Here is a 10,489-nt window from a genome sequence, read left to right as displayed (position 1 = left end):
CACGGTGAGAGGAGCATGGAAATAGAAATAGTATGAACTGCACTAAGGCATAGGCAAGCTCTGAAGGATACTGCGAAATACTGTATATCAGATCCACTGAACACAGTTTACTCCTTTAATGAGTGGGGTTTAGGTATCCATAGTAGATTAAGTGTCTCTTATGACCTGCCGTGGATCAGCAGTTAAATTAATCTTTGAGACAAATCAAGAAAATACGATTTGAGCTGCATGGGATTGTGATAACAGAAGGTTTAAATCAGTTAGTAAATACACCAAAAAGGTCATATAAATAATAGAGTCTCAAGGCAGTTGTATTGAGACAACATGAGAGGGATTTCTTCATCACCAAAATTCAGTTAATTGCCATGGGAGTCATTGGGGATGTAAAGGAGCTAAGTTTGTATGACATGACGTCTTATCCCACACTTGTGATTTTGCTTTTGCTTTAGGGTGATTAAAGAAACCAAGCAGTCAGACAGCTTTAGTGATTGAAGGCAACTTACTGATTGTTGTTTCTAGACATATAATTTGTTCCAGTTGGACCAAATGTTTTTCCGTGTTAAAGCGTACCCAATCAACTAGAGCAGAAATATGGAAAGCTTAATAACAGAAAGGTCATTTCTCCTAGTCCAACTGGTCCATACAGTGCATTTGCTTTTTCCCTTTATTCCTAAACTATACAGCCAGAGGATCCATTTAAAATATGTGAAAGCCAGCTGGAGGGAACCAAGGCCAGGGGCTATAATAGAGAACATGATGATGCCTGAGAACTAGAGGAAGAAAGAAAAAAGGCACGGGGCCAATTTGTAAAAGACAGTTTCTAACCCAACTGTATCGATCTAGATATTACTGCACACATAAATTTACTGTCAGGCACACTTTGATACAAAGCTGGCATCAGCAGATTAAAGCATTGTTGCTGTGATCTTTTGTTTCAGTAGCCAAACTGGCAGACCTGACAGGCACCAGTAATCAGGTGAATCAGCAGTGGAGAAAGCATGTACTGTGGAGACACATTCCATCCAAACTGCCACAATAGTGGATGTGACATGTTCCCCCCCGGGGTGCCACCTGAAACTGGGGTATCACTGAGCCCTCTGACCAACCAGCCTGGGCTCCCTCTCACACTGTGCTGCTGTGACAAGCAGCAGACATGCTCCCAGTCATACACCTCCACCAGCATTCACAGGTAGGGACATACCCAGAGGCAGTTACATGCAGGCTCTCTGATCAGCCACTGCATGTGAACCAACAATAGAGAGGCTACAGCCAAAATAACCACCAGCTTCCCAGCCTAGGACACCAGAGTTGTAATGTCCTACCCTGGTCCAAACCCCAACCAGTATGAATTTATTATCGAGTTCGCCTCCCCGTCAATGCGGAGAGGACTAAGCAACAGCCTTTGTCCTTTAAGCTACAATTCCTACGCACTTCACTCCAAACTCACTGGTTTAGATTAAACTTAAAATAAATTTATTAACTACAAAAGATAGACTTTAAGTGATTATAAGTGACAGCAAACAGAACAAAACAGATTACCTAGCAAATAAACAAAAACGCAAACTACACCTAAGATACTAAAAATACAGGATATGAATTAGCAAATTCTCACCCTGGTTGATTATACAAGCAGGCTAAAGATTCTTAAGGGACAAGCTGCACTGGCTTTCCAGCTTGGAATCCTCACATCCGTCACACACAGGCTAGAAATTCTTTTAACCTGGGTTCAACACTTCCCGCAGTTCAGTCTTGGTTTCTCAGGTATTTTCAGGAGTCTTCTTGTGTGGGGGAGTGAAGAACAACAGATGATGTCATTCCCTGCCTTATATAGCTTTAGCAATATGGTGGGAACCCTTTGTTTCAAAACTTGGTTCCCAGACCAGTTTGTGGAAAAATACTGACACCCCAAGATGGAGTCCAATCCAGAAACATGTGAGCTGGTCACATGCCATTGCAGTGTATAGCAGCCATTGCTTACAGGCTGGCCAAAACACCCACAGGAAGGTTAAGCTATTCCACAGTCCATTGTCTTTGCTGTTGGGCCATCAGCCCTGTCTGGCTTCTTCATTGTTGTACCTAAAAGGCCGACTGTGGGTGTTTTCCAGAGTAAGGCCATTTGAAATACAGATTCCCTAGTCAATATTCATAACTTCAGATACAAAAATGATATATGCATATGTTAGGGGGCCTATTCCTTCACCCACTTACTTCCCTGGTCCTTTTCGCATGAACAGAGAGCAACAATACCCGAAGTCCAAAGGTGCAAACAATTCAATGTTTATTGGGGTGAACTTCCAGCAAGCATGATTCCAGTTTCCTTCCTTAGTGTCTCCCTTCCCAGCTCTGACACCACAGAGCCTTACACCTGTGTCCCTGTTCTCATTCCTGCCCTTAGCCAAACATGATTCCAATTTCCCCACCCCCATTCCCTGTTCCCATTTCCCCCTTTAGCAAAACATGATTCCAATTTCCCCACCCCCATTCCCTGTTCCCATTTCCCGCACACACACACACACTCACTTCCTGTAAAACTTGAGTTCAGCCTAGCTATACCTTAACCAATCATTTTACTGAAATTTAACTAACCAATCCTAACATATTGTAACATGATTATTTAACCAATTATACCCCACCACCTTAATTAGTTTACACCCAGAAAAATTAATTATACAGCAGACAGAAACAATCACAGAACCAGACAGAGATTATACAGACAAACAATAGGGAAATGGGGACTACAGTGATAGAACATCAAAGAAATGAGGATTTCACATCCCAGCTATTGATAAGTGAGTTCTTGCTAGACACGATGCTTTCAAACTAAGTTTCTTTTTACATCTTCTAGGCACTTCCCTTTCTCTGGAGGTGATAGGCATTATCAGGACAGGAGTGTCTTCCTAACAGCCCAAAAGCACCCTCTTTCAATGTGACTAGTTTGGAATGTGAGGATGTGACCGGTCGCTTCCCAGTTTATGGCTGCCTCTGTTGCTTAGCCAAAGATCTTAGCCTAAGAACAGGGCCTCAGACTGTCACAGTAAGAGAAGGACCTTACACTGGCAGACAGTGATTTTGATTCTTTCTTTTATACCTCTAACTAGCCAAGTGATAAGAATATACCTAAATTCCTAGAGTATAGGCCTTTACAGACAGGCCTGAATATCTATATCCTAACAGCATACAAATAGGATAATCATATTCAGCAAATCATAACCTTTCCAGTGACACCTCACATGGCCTGTCTTGTACAAAACGCATCGTAATTATACCATATCACTGTGAGGAATATGGGGTGCAGTGTCACAGTGGGCTCCTTCTGATCCAAGTGACCCAGCAAAAGCTCCAGCATTGGTACTCATTCACCTTCCTTTTAGACATCCATATATTCAGAACCACTCCTAGTAGGACTCCCAGAGGTCTCAGCAGGAAGCTAGAAAAGCCCCCTGGGTCTCAAGCAGCAAGTGATTCAATATCTGAGACATACTATGATAGAAGTATGGTATACTGGAGAGCACATATATGTAACACTGAAAAGTTAGTGAATTATTAACAGCTTTGTTATCCATATTTTGAAAAGCATGATTAAACTGAAAAATTATTTACCATTTTAAAAGCCCTTTTTACACTGAAATTTTGTAAACTGAATATAGATTAAGAATGTAAACATTCCTTTGTATGCTCTAAAACAAACACACAGACACAAATCTTTCTTAAAACCTAGCAAGTCTCACTTGGGCTTCACTTTAAAGCAAATTATTCAGATAAGACTAGGTGGCAGTCTCTTAATAAGTGATTTGAGAGAGGTAGGGCTGAGCAGCACAGTGCAAACTCCCTTCACTGGCGCTTCTGATGACATGCATAGTGGGAGAGATATCTGTTGGACTTGTGTGAGTCTCTAATGAAAGTAAGTATGAACATTTCCCAGAGGTTCTCTAACTGTGCCAGTAGATGCTGATTCTGGATCTTACAATCATATTTATTCAGGTCATCTTTTTCAAAACCTATTTTTCCCATGCGGGGCACGGGAATGTATTTCAACAGGATTGAAAACATGTTCCTTAGTTTTCCTGTCCTTTGAACTGCTGTGCTTTTACTTCTCATGTATAGAAACAAATTCAGAGTCTTGCAGACAAAAAAAGGAGATGACGTGGATGTATTCTGGCTATACTGAAAACAGGGATGTGTAATGTTAACCGAACGACTCTCCCCCTTCCAGAGTATTAAAACTCTTCAACCACGTGTGAGGGAGGATAAAGACGCCCCAGTGTCCGACCGCCCTCCCCGCAGCTGACGCGGCAGCCCCCCTTCCCGCCTTGCTTGCACCTAACGTTTGCTTTTGGAAACATGGGATGCCCACCCCCTCTTTGCAGTCACTCGCAGCCCTTCTCCCCGTGCGCGCGCGGCGGCTGCCAGCCAGCGCAGCGTCCCAGCGCGTTTGCCATTTCAAGCCTCCCCGCCGCCCTCCGTAGCTCGACGCGACGCTGTCTCGCGCACGCCACGCTGAAGGCGCGGAGGGGGCACGCGCTGCAGCGTCCCCCCTCCGGTCTGCGCGTTCAGAGGAGCCGCCCCCGCAATAGATAGAACGTGCAGCTCCCCAATCCCCGCCAGGCAACACTGACAACTTCGGCTGGCCCGCCGAGGCAGAAAAAGTTACTGCGCCTGCGCAAGGGTGGAGGTTCCGGGAGAGGCGGCGCGTGCTGGAACTGTTAGTGTCAGCGGGCAACGCGCATGCGTCAGCGTGACGCCTACAGGACCTAGGGTGGGCGAGAGCCTATGAGGCGCCTTTGTGGCCGCGGCGCAGGGGGCGGCGCCTGATTTGAACGGGCCGGCGGCGGGGCCGGGGACTGGGCCTGTGCGGACGTCGTCTGTCCGCGCCGCCGCCGCGCCATGGCCAAGCAGCTGAGCCGGGAGCAGGGCATCACCCTGCGGGGCAGCGCCGAGATCGTCGCCGAGTTCTTCTGTGAGTGAGCGGGGGCCGCGGCTCCGGGGCGGGGGCGAGGGGGCGAGGAGCCCGGGCGCGGGCGGGGGGGTCCCTGCAGCACACCGCGGTGCGCGCTGCCCCCGGGAGGGAGCCCGGAGCCCGAGGCAGCGCGGTGACCCGGACACCGCTCGGGGAGTCCCGGGAGCTGCGTCTCTGCCCAGCTACTCGTGGTGCGGCGTTTTGTTCCCTTCCCATCCCGGTAACGCGGCGGAGGGAAGGGGCCGCCGAGCGTGGGGCTGCGCGTGCGGGTGGCGTCTGGGAGAGCCCAGTGACTGGGCCGACTCTACCTGCCTTTCAGCTTATGGCATCAACAGCATTTTATATCAGCGTGGGATCTATCCCTCGGAGACCTTCACGCGCGTCCAGAAATACGGGCTCACTCTGCTCGTCACTACAGATCCTGAACTTAAAAACTACCTGAACAACGTGGTAGAACAGCTAAAAGGTACAGCAGATCAAATGCACCTAGGTGGTAGTTCACCCGATGTTATGAGCTTTGAACTCCCATGTTTTCCTCACCTGGCATAATTCTTTAGAATCATGATGGGTTTTAGAGAGTGGCTTGCATATGAACTGATGTTTCACTTATGAGACAAGACAGACTATCTGTTTTATTTATATTTACCTATTCTATTTGTTTATATTGGGGAGCGCCTTATTTTAGTAAACACCTATACATTCTAACCAGTCTTCTGAGGCAGAGCCGTGTATTCGATCTCTTCACCATTCAGAGCTCAAATGTGAATTTATTAATTGCTGAGAGGTTACATTAGTCTTAACATGTCTGTTCAGCATGCCTATTTACATAGCCAACTTCTCTGGATCATATTGGTTTTATATTTCTGGATTAGCTATTAGAATTGGAGAGAATGTACACCTTGAAACTTGTCACTAACTTAATATAGTCAAACTGAAGACTGCGTAGCATTCTAACTGCTTTTCCATAAACCGTAATATTACTAGTGCAGCTAGTAAATGGGGTTAATGAAGGCTCACTCTACTACATTATCTATATTTTCTGACTTGGGGAAGTTATTTTTCTCTTGCTTCTTTCAGACTGGTTATGCAAGTGTTTAGTACAGAGGCTGGTGGTGGTAATCTCTAGTATTGAAAGCAGTGATGTTCTTGAAAGGTGGCAGTTTGACATTGAATGTGACAAGACTGCAAAGGATGAGAGGTAATGTAGTCAAAATTACACTGTTATAAACCCTTCCTGTTGACTACTGCTAGTAGTTGATTAGGTGCTAGTATTAAAGGCCCTCTGTTTTGTATTTATAAACTGTGCTGCAAAAAGAATAATCTGGGTCAATCTTTTTTAAAAAAAAAAAAAATTCCCAGCTGTAGTGGGAAAACACACCAGCTCAGGTCATCTTTGACAGCATTTTGTAGCTTTCGGTCTACTGGTGTGCTTCACTGTAAATCAAATGGAAAACTTTTTTGATCTCAGATGAATATGTAACTCCCATTTACTTTAAAAGGAGCTGCATAGAAAAGGTAAAATTTTCCCTTTTTTTTTCTCCTTCACTCCTTACATAAAGATATAGTCTACTTCAGCAGCCATTATAGACCTCCATGGTGGTACTTACGTGTTTGTTTTTTCATCACTGTTCTGCTTCTTGATTTCTCATATTCAGAAGCAGTTGCTTTGGTAACAGTAATACCCCATAAACTCCAGATCACAGGGAAATCGAGACAGAGGCTGGTATCCTTAAACATTGAGAGGCTTCATGGAAGAACAATGAACTGAAATTTTAAACTATCATTTTGGTTATATTTTCCAAACCTTGACCATCCATCTTGTATTGTACTATATAATAATTGTCCCTCACCCAAGAAATGCAAGTCTCAATTGCACAATCTGTCCCTTTATTGTATGGCAAGAATAATAACCGCTTTTAAACAAAAAGAAAAGGAGTACTTGTGGCACCTTAGAGACTAACCAATTTATCTGAGCATAAGCTTTCGTGAGCTACAGGCTGTAGCTCACGAAAGCTTATGCTCAGATAAATTGGTTAGTCTCTAAGGTGCCACAAGCACTCCTTTTCTTTTTGGGAATACAGACTAACACGGCTGTTACTCTGAAACCCACTTTTAAACAATGGAGAGAGAGCTAGATTTGGAGAAACTTCTCATTATAACAAAAGCTTCATTTTTCCCCCCCTATATTGACAATGTATTACTCTCTTGTAGCGTACCAAGAGAGAAATCTCAGAAAGCTATCCAGGAGGAAATTCGATCTGTTATCAGACAAATAACTGCCACAGTAACATTTCTGCCTTTGTTGGAAACATCCTGTGAGTATTCCAAACTTTTGTGTGACTAATGAAACACTTTGTGTAGAAGAAAACACCTTAAACCTGAACTGAAATTTTATCAAAATGAGACTACCACCTTTCTAATTATAAGCTGTATACTGCTTATGTAGATTTAAATGACAATCTAATGCAAAATGAAGGATTTAAGTATGACACCTGACCTAATGTCTATTCTGCAATTATATAACATTCTATATGCGAGTTGTGTGCTTTTGCAAAGAAAGCACAGTTAAATGTGAATACTGTACATCTAGAACTATATGCTATGCCTGGTTTGCGATCTCACTTCAATTGAAAAGCATTTATTTAAATGTCCTAATAGTTCTAAACATGTTTTCTCTTCCTCTCACTGAAGTATTTGAAAAGCTATTTCTGGTGAAGTGACCCTCTTCAAAAAAGAGATGAACCCTGCTACTGAATTTAAAATTCAACTCTGAGTTTAGGCATACATATTTGGCAAAAAAAGTTTGCCTACTATGTATAGCAAAAACGTTCTCCAATAAATTACTATAGAATAACTTAATAGCAAATTACTAGTCTATAAAAGTTAGTTCACAGCTATGCTCAAATACAGTCATGGCTCAAATGGATATTTAGGCCCTGGTACTGCAAACGTACAAGTAACTTTTGCACAAGATGTTTTGTTTATACAATAGAACTACTGAACTGCATAAATGAAGTAAAAACTGAAAGGTAAGCACTGACTTGCAGATTTGATATCACAGGTTGTGTTTTTCGGTGATCTTTTTAGGGGCTAAGAAGAAGATTGAAAATTGTTAGTCTGAATATATGTATGTTTCAAACATAAAAAGCTCACTGTTTTTAACTTAGCCTTGTTATACCAATAAAATAAAAACCAGCAGGATCTTATTAAAGGGGAAAAGGCAAAATGCCCCATTTATTGTGAATACAGAAATAATCATAGTAAGTAGTTAGTTATAGCTATAATATTCAATTCAATTTCATATACACACACACACACACACGTTCTGCAAGATTGTTATCATAGTTACCAGCCCTACCTGGAAGTTGGTTTGCAGAATCAGACCCCAAAGTTCTCACTTTTTAGAGTCTATTTTTATAGGAATTTCTTCCTATGGCAGTCTATGGGAATTGCTTCATCATGCTGTTGCTGAATCAATCAGCAGATAGCACATTCCTGACGGCTCCAAGATGTTATCTTGTTCTTTGGTTCTCCCATTCTTGAGGCTGTTGGGTGGATTCCAGTCTGCCCTTCGGGGGTCCTCTGGTTATTTCCACTTGACGCCTTCTTCAGCCGATGGACACTGGATTCTTAGGCTGGCACCTCCCTGATCATTCAGTTGTTATCCACACCAAGCATCCATCCACATACATCCTCTCTCTATTTTAATCACAATTGTTAACAAAGCAAGATGAATACAACAAAAGGGCGGGGAGTCTCTGGGTGCTGTTTCTGTTGTTACAGAGTATTGCTTTGAGTCTCTCTCTGTGTGTGGTTGTTACAAAGAATTGCTTTGAGAACAGACTGTCTTAGAATGTACTAACACAATTAGTAACTTGCAAGTTTCACACACAGAGGGAGAGAAACAGTACCAAAAACCAAGAGACCTCCTTAATTAGTAATACCCTGGAATTTAAACTATGGGGAATCAAACTCATTTGTGATTTTAATACAGAACTACTTGAATATGATCCAACAGCCTCACATACACATCATGTTTAGCTATGTGTAGCATATATATGAGCTGGGTTTTGCAGGGGGCTTTTGGTCAGTGGTTTGGAATCTCTGAAAATGCATAACCCATCTGAAAGGTATACATAACTATTGATAACTCTTTTGCCTACAGGTGCCTTTGACCTACTCATTTACACAGACAAAGATTTGGCAGTGCCAGAAAAATGGGAAGAGTCAGGACCACAGTTTATTGCCAACTCTGAAGAGGTCCGTCTTCGTTCCTTCACTACCACCATTCACAAAGTAAATAGTATGGTGGCCTACAAAAAGGATTCCTTTCCTTGATGGAATGAATAATGTGGTGTGTGTCCAGAAACTGCCGCCTTGTAAATCTGATGCTATGAACTGTAGTTTCATCCTGAACAATGTTTGTGGTGTGGGTGTTTTTCTGTATCTTTTACTCAACTTTGGATCAAAATAATAGCAAAACAAAGCAGTTCTCTTGTTCACATTACACCGTATGCTGTGCTGAGGCCTTGTTGACCTATTGTCATCCCTCTAATGAGAGACAAAGGATTTACTTAAGAATATGGCAGTGTCTTATACTGAACAGTATGCCAAATCCATTCTAGATTGGAGCACCAAGAGCAATATCAAACACTTAACCCCTCTAAAACCTGGCTTAGAAAGGCTGCTTAGAGATAATGCACTTTTGATTGCCCTGGAATACTTTTTGAATGGCAGCTGTTACCTAATCTTCAATATGATCTCATAATAATAGGTGCACACTAACAGACTTCTAAAAATATACTGTTGCTTGAGAAAAATGGTTCTGACAAATAGGGGTTGTTCTTGATAGCAATTTAGGTGGATAGTGGTGTTAATGAAGATGATCCTGGAATTAATTCACTGAAGTCTCATCTGTTCCTCCTACCTCTCTGCTCCAGGACAGAAATTATAAAATCAGTCCTCTCCACTGTGTAATGAAAGGTCTGGATATGAATGATTGATTGTACTCTAGCCTAAACCCAAAATCTCTATTGTTTTACTCTGTGGGTAATGTCTTCATGTTAATATTTGTCTTATTTTGTATTCATGTTTTATAGAATAAAGCTCTAAAATCTTTAATGAAAACTTTTTTACATTTATGCAGTATCTGGGAACTACACGTTTCATGCGTCTTAGACAATGTCCTTAAATTTGTGCAAGTCAAACACTATTCCCTCACGAAGGCTTAACGTCACTATTGCAGTTTCTGTTACTTGTTTCACCTGGTGTTAGTTTTCTAACTCTGAAGATTAGAATGAAGTCTCACTCCTGCATGGGCTTACAGGATTTGTGCACAAGATAAAAAAAAAAATGATTTAGTGGTACTTGGTGTATAAAATCCACTGCTCTGTGTAGGTCTTTATATAAAAGAACATTGAGTGAGGGTCCTTAAAGGCAAAAATAGTACCTGAAACTGCTTCTATTTCAACTCAGTATCCCTTTTAAGCAGACTTAGAAAATGACAAAGTTGCATGGACAGCTTTTAAGATG

At 42.3% G+C, this 10,489-nt stretch overlaps 1 protein-coding gene across 1 annotated transcript; it reads left to right on the top strand.

The window, feature by feature from the left end:
* Window positions 1-4,450: 4,450 nt before the first annotated feature.
* On the top strand, window positions 4,451-10,061 carry MAD2L1 (mitotic arrest deficient 2 like 1). Its single transcript, XM_073341009.1, has 5 exons — window positions 4,451-4,957; window positions 5,277-5,423; window positions 6,035-6,155; window positions 7,169-7,272; window positions 9,123-10,061. Exons 1-5 carry the CDS (start codon window positions 4,885-4,887, stop codon window positions 9,293-9,295), a joined length of 618 nt encoding a protein of 205 aa, XP_073197110.1. The 5' UTR covers window positions 4,451-4,884; the 3' UTR covers window positions 9,296-10,061.
* The last annotated feature ends 428 nt before the right edge of the window (window positions 10,062-10,489 follow it).

Source organism: Lepidochelys kempii, chromosome 4, assembly GCF_965140265.1.
Source record: "Lepidochelys kempii isolate rLepKem1 chromosome 4, rLepKem1.hap2, whole genome shotgun sequence".
Lineage (NCBI taxonomy): Eukaryota > Metazoa > Chordata > Testudines > Cheloniidae > Lepidochelys > Lepidochelys kempii.
The sequence above is the reverse complement of the archived record's forward strand: the minus strand, read 5'-3'. Positions and strand labels throughout refer to the sequence as shown.

Bases quoted from the DNA above. Each gene is read 5' to 3' on its own strand.
- MAD2L1 (XM_073341009.1), top strand. From the start codon at position 4,885: ATGGCCAAGCAGCTGAGCCGGGAGCAGGGCATCACCCTGCGGGGCAGC. The intron at 5,424-6,034 runs GTACAGCAGATC...TGCTTCTTTCAG, and splicing joins CGTGGTAGAACAGCTAAAAG to ACTGGTTATGCAAGTGTTTA. The intron at 7,273-9,122 runs GTGAGTATTCCA...TTTTGCCTACAG, and splicing joins GCCTTTGTTGGAAACATCCT to GTGCCTTTGACCTACTCATT.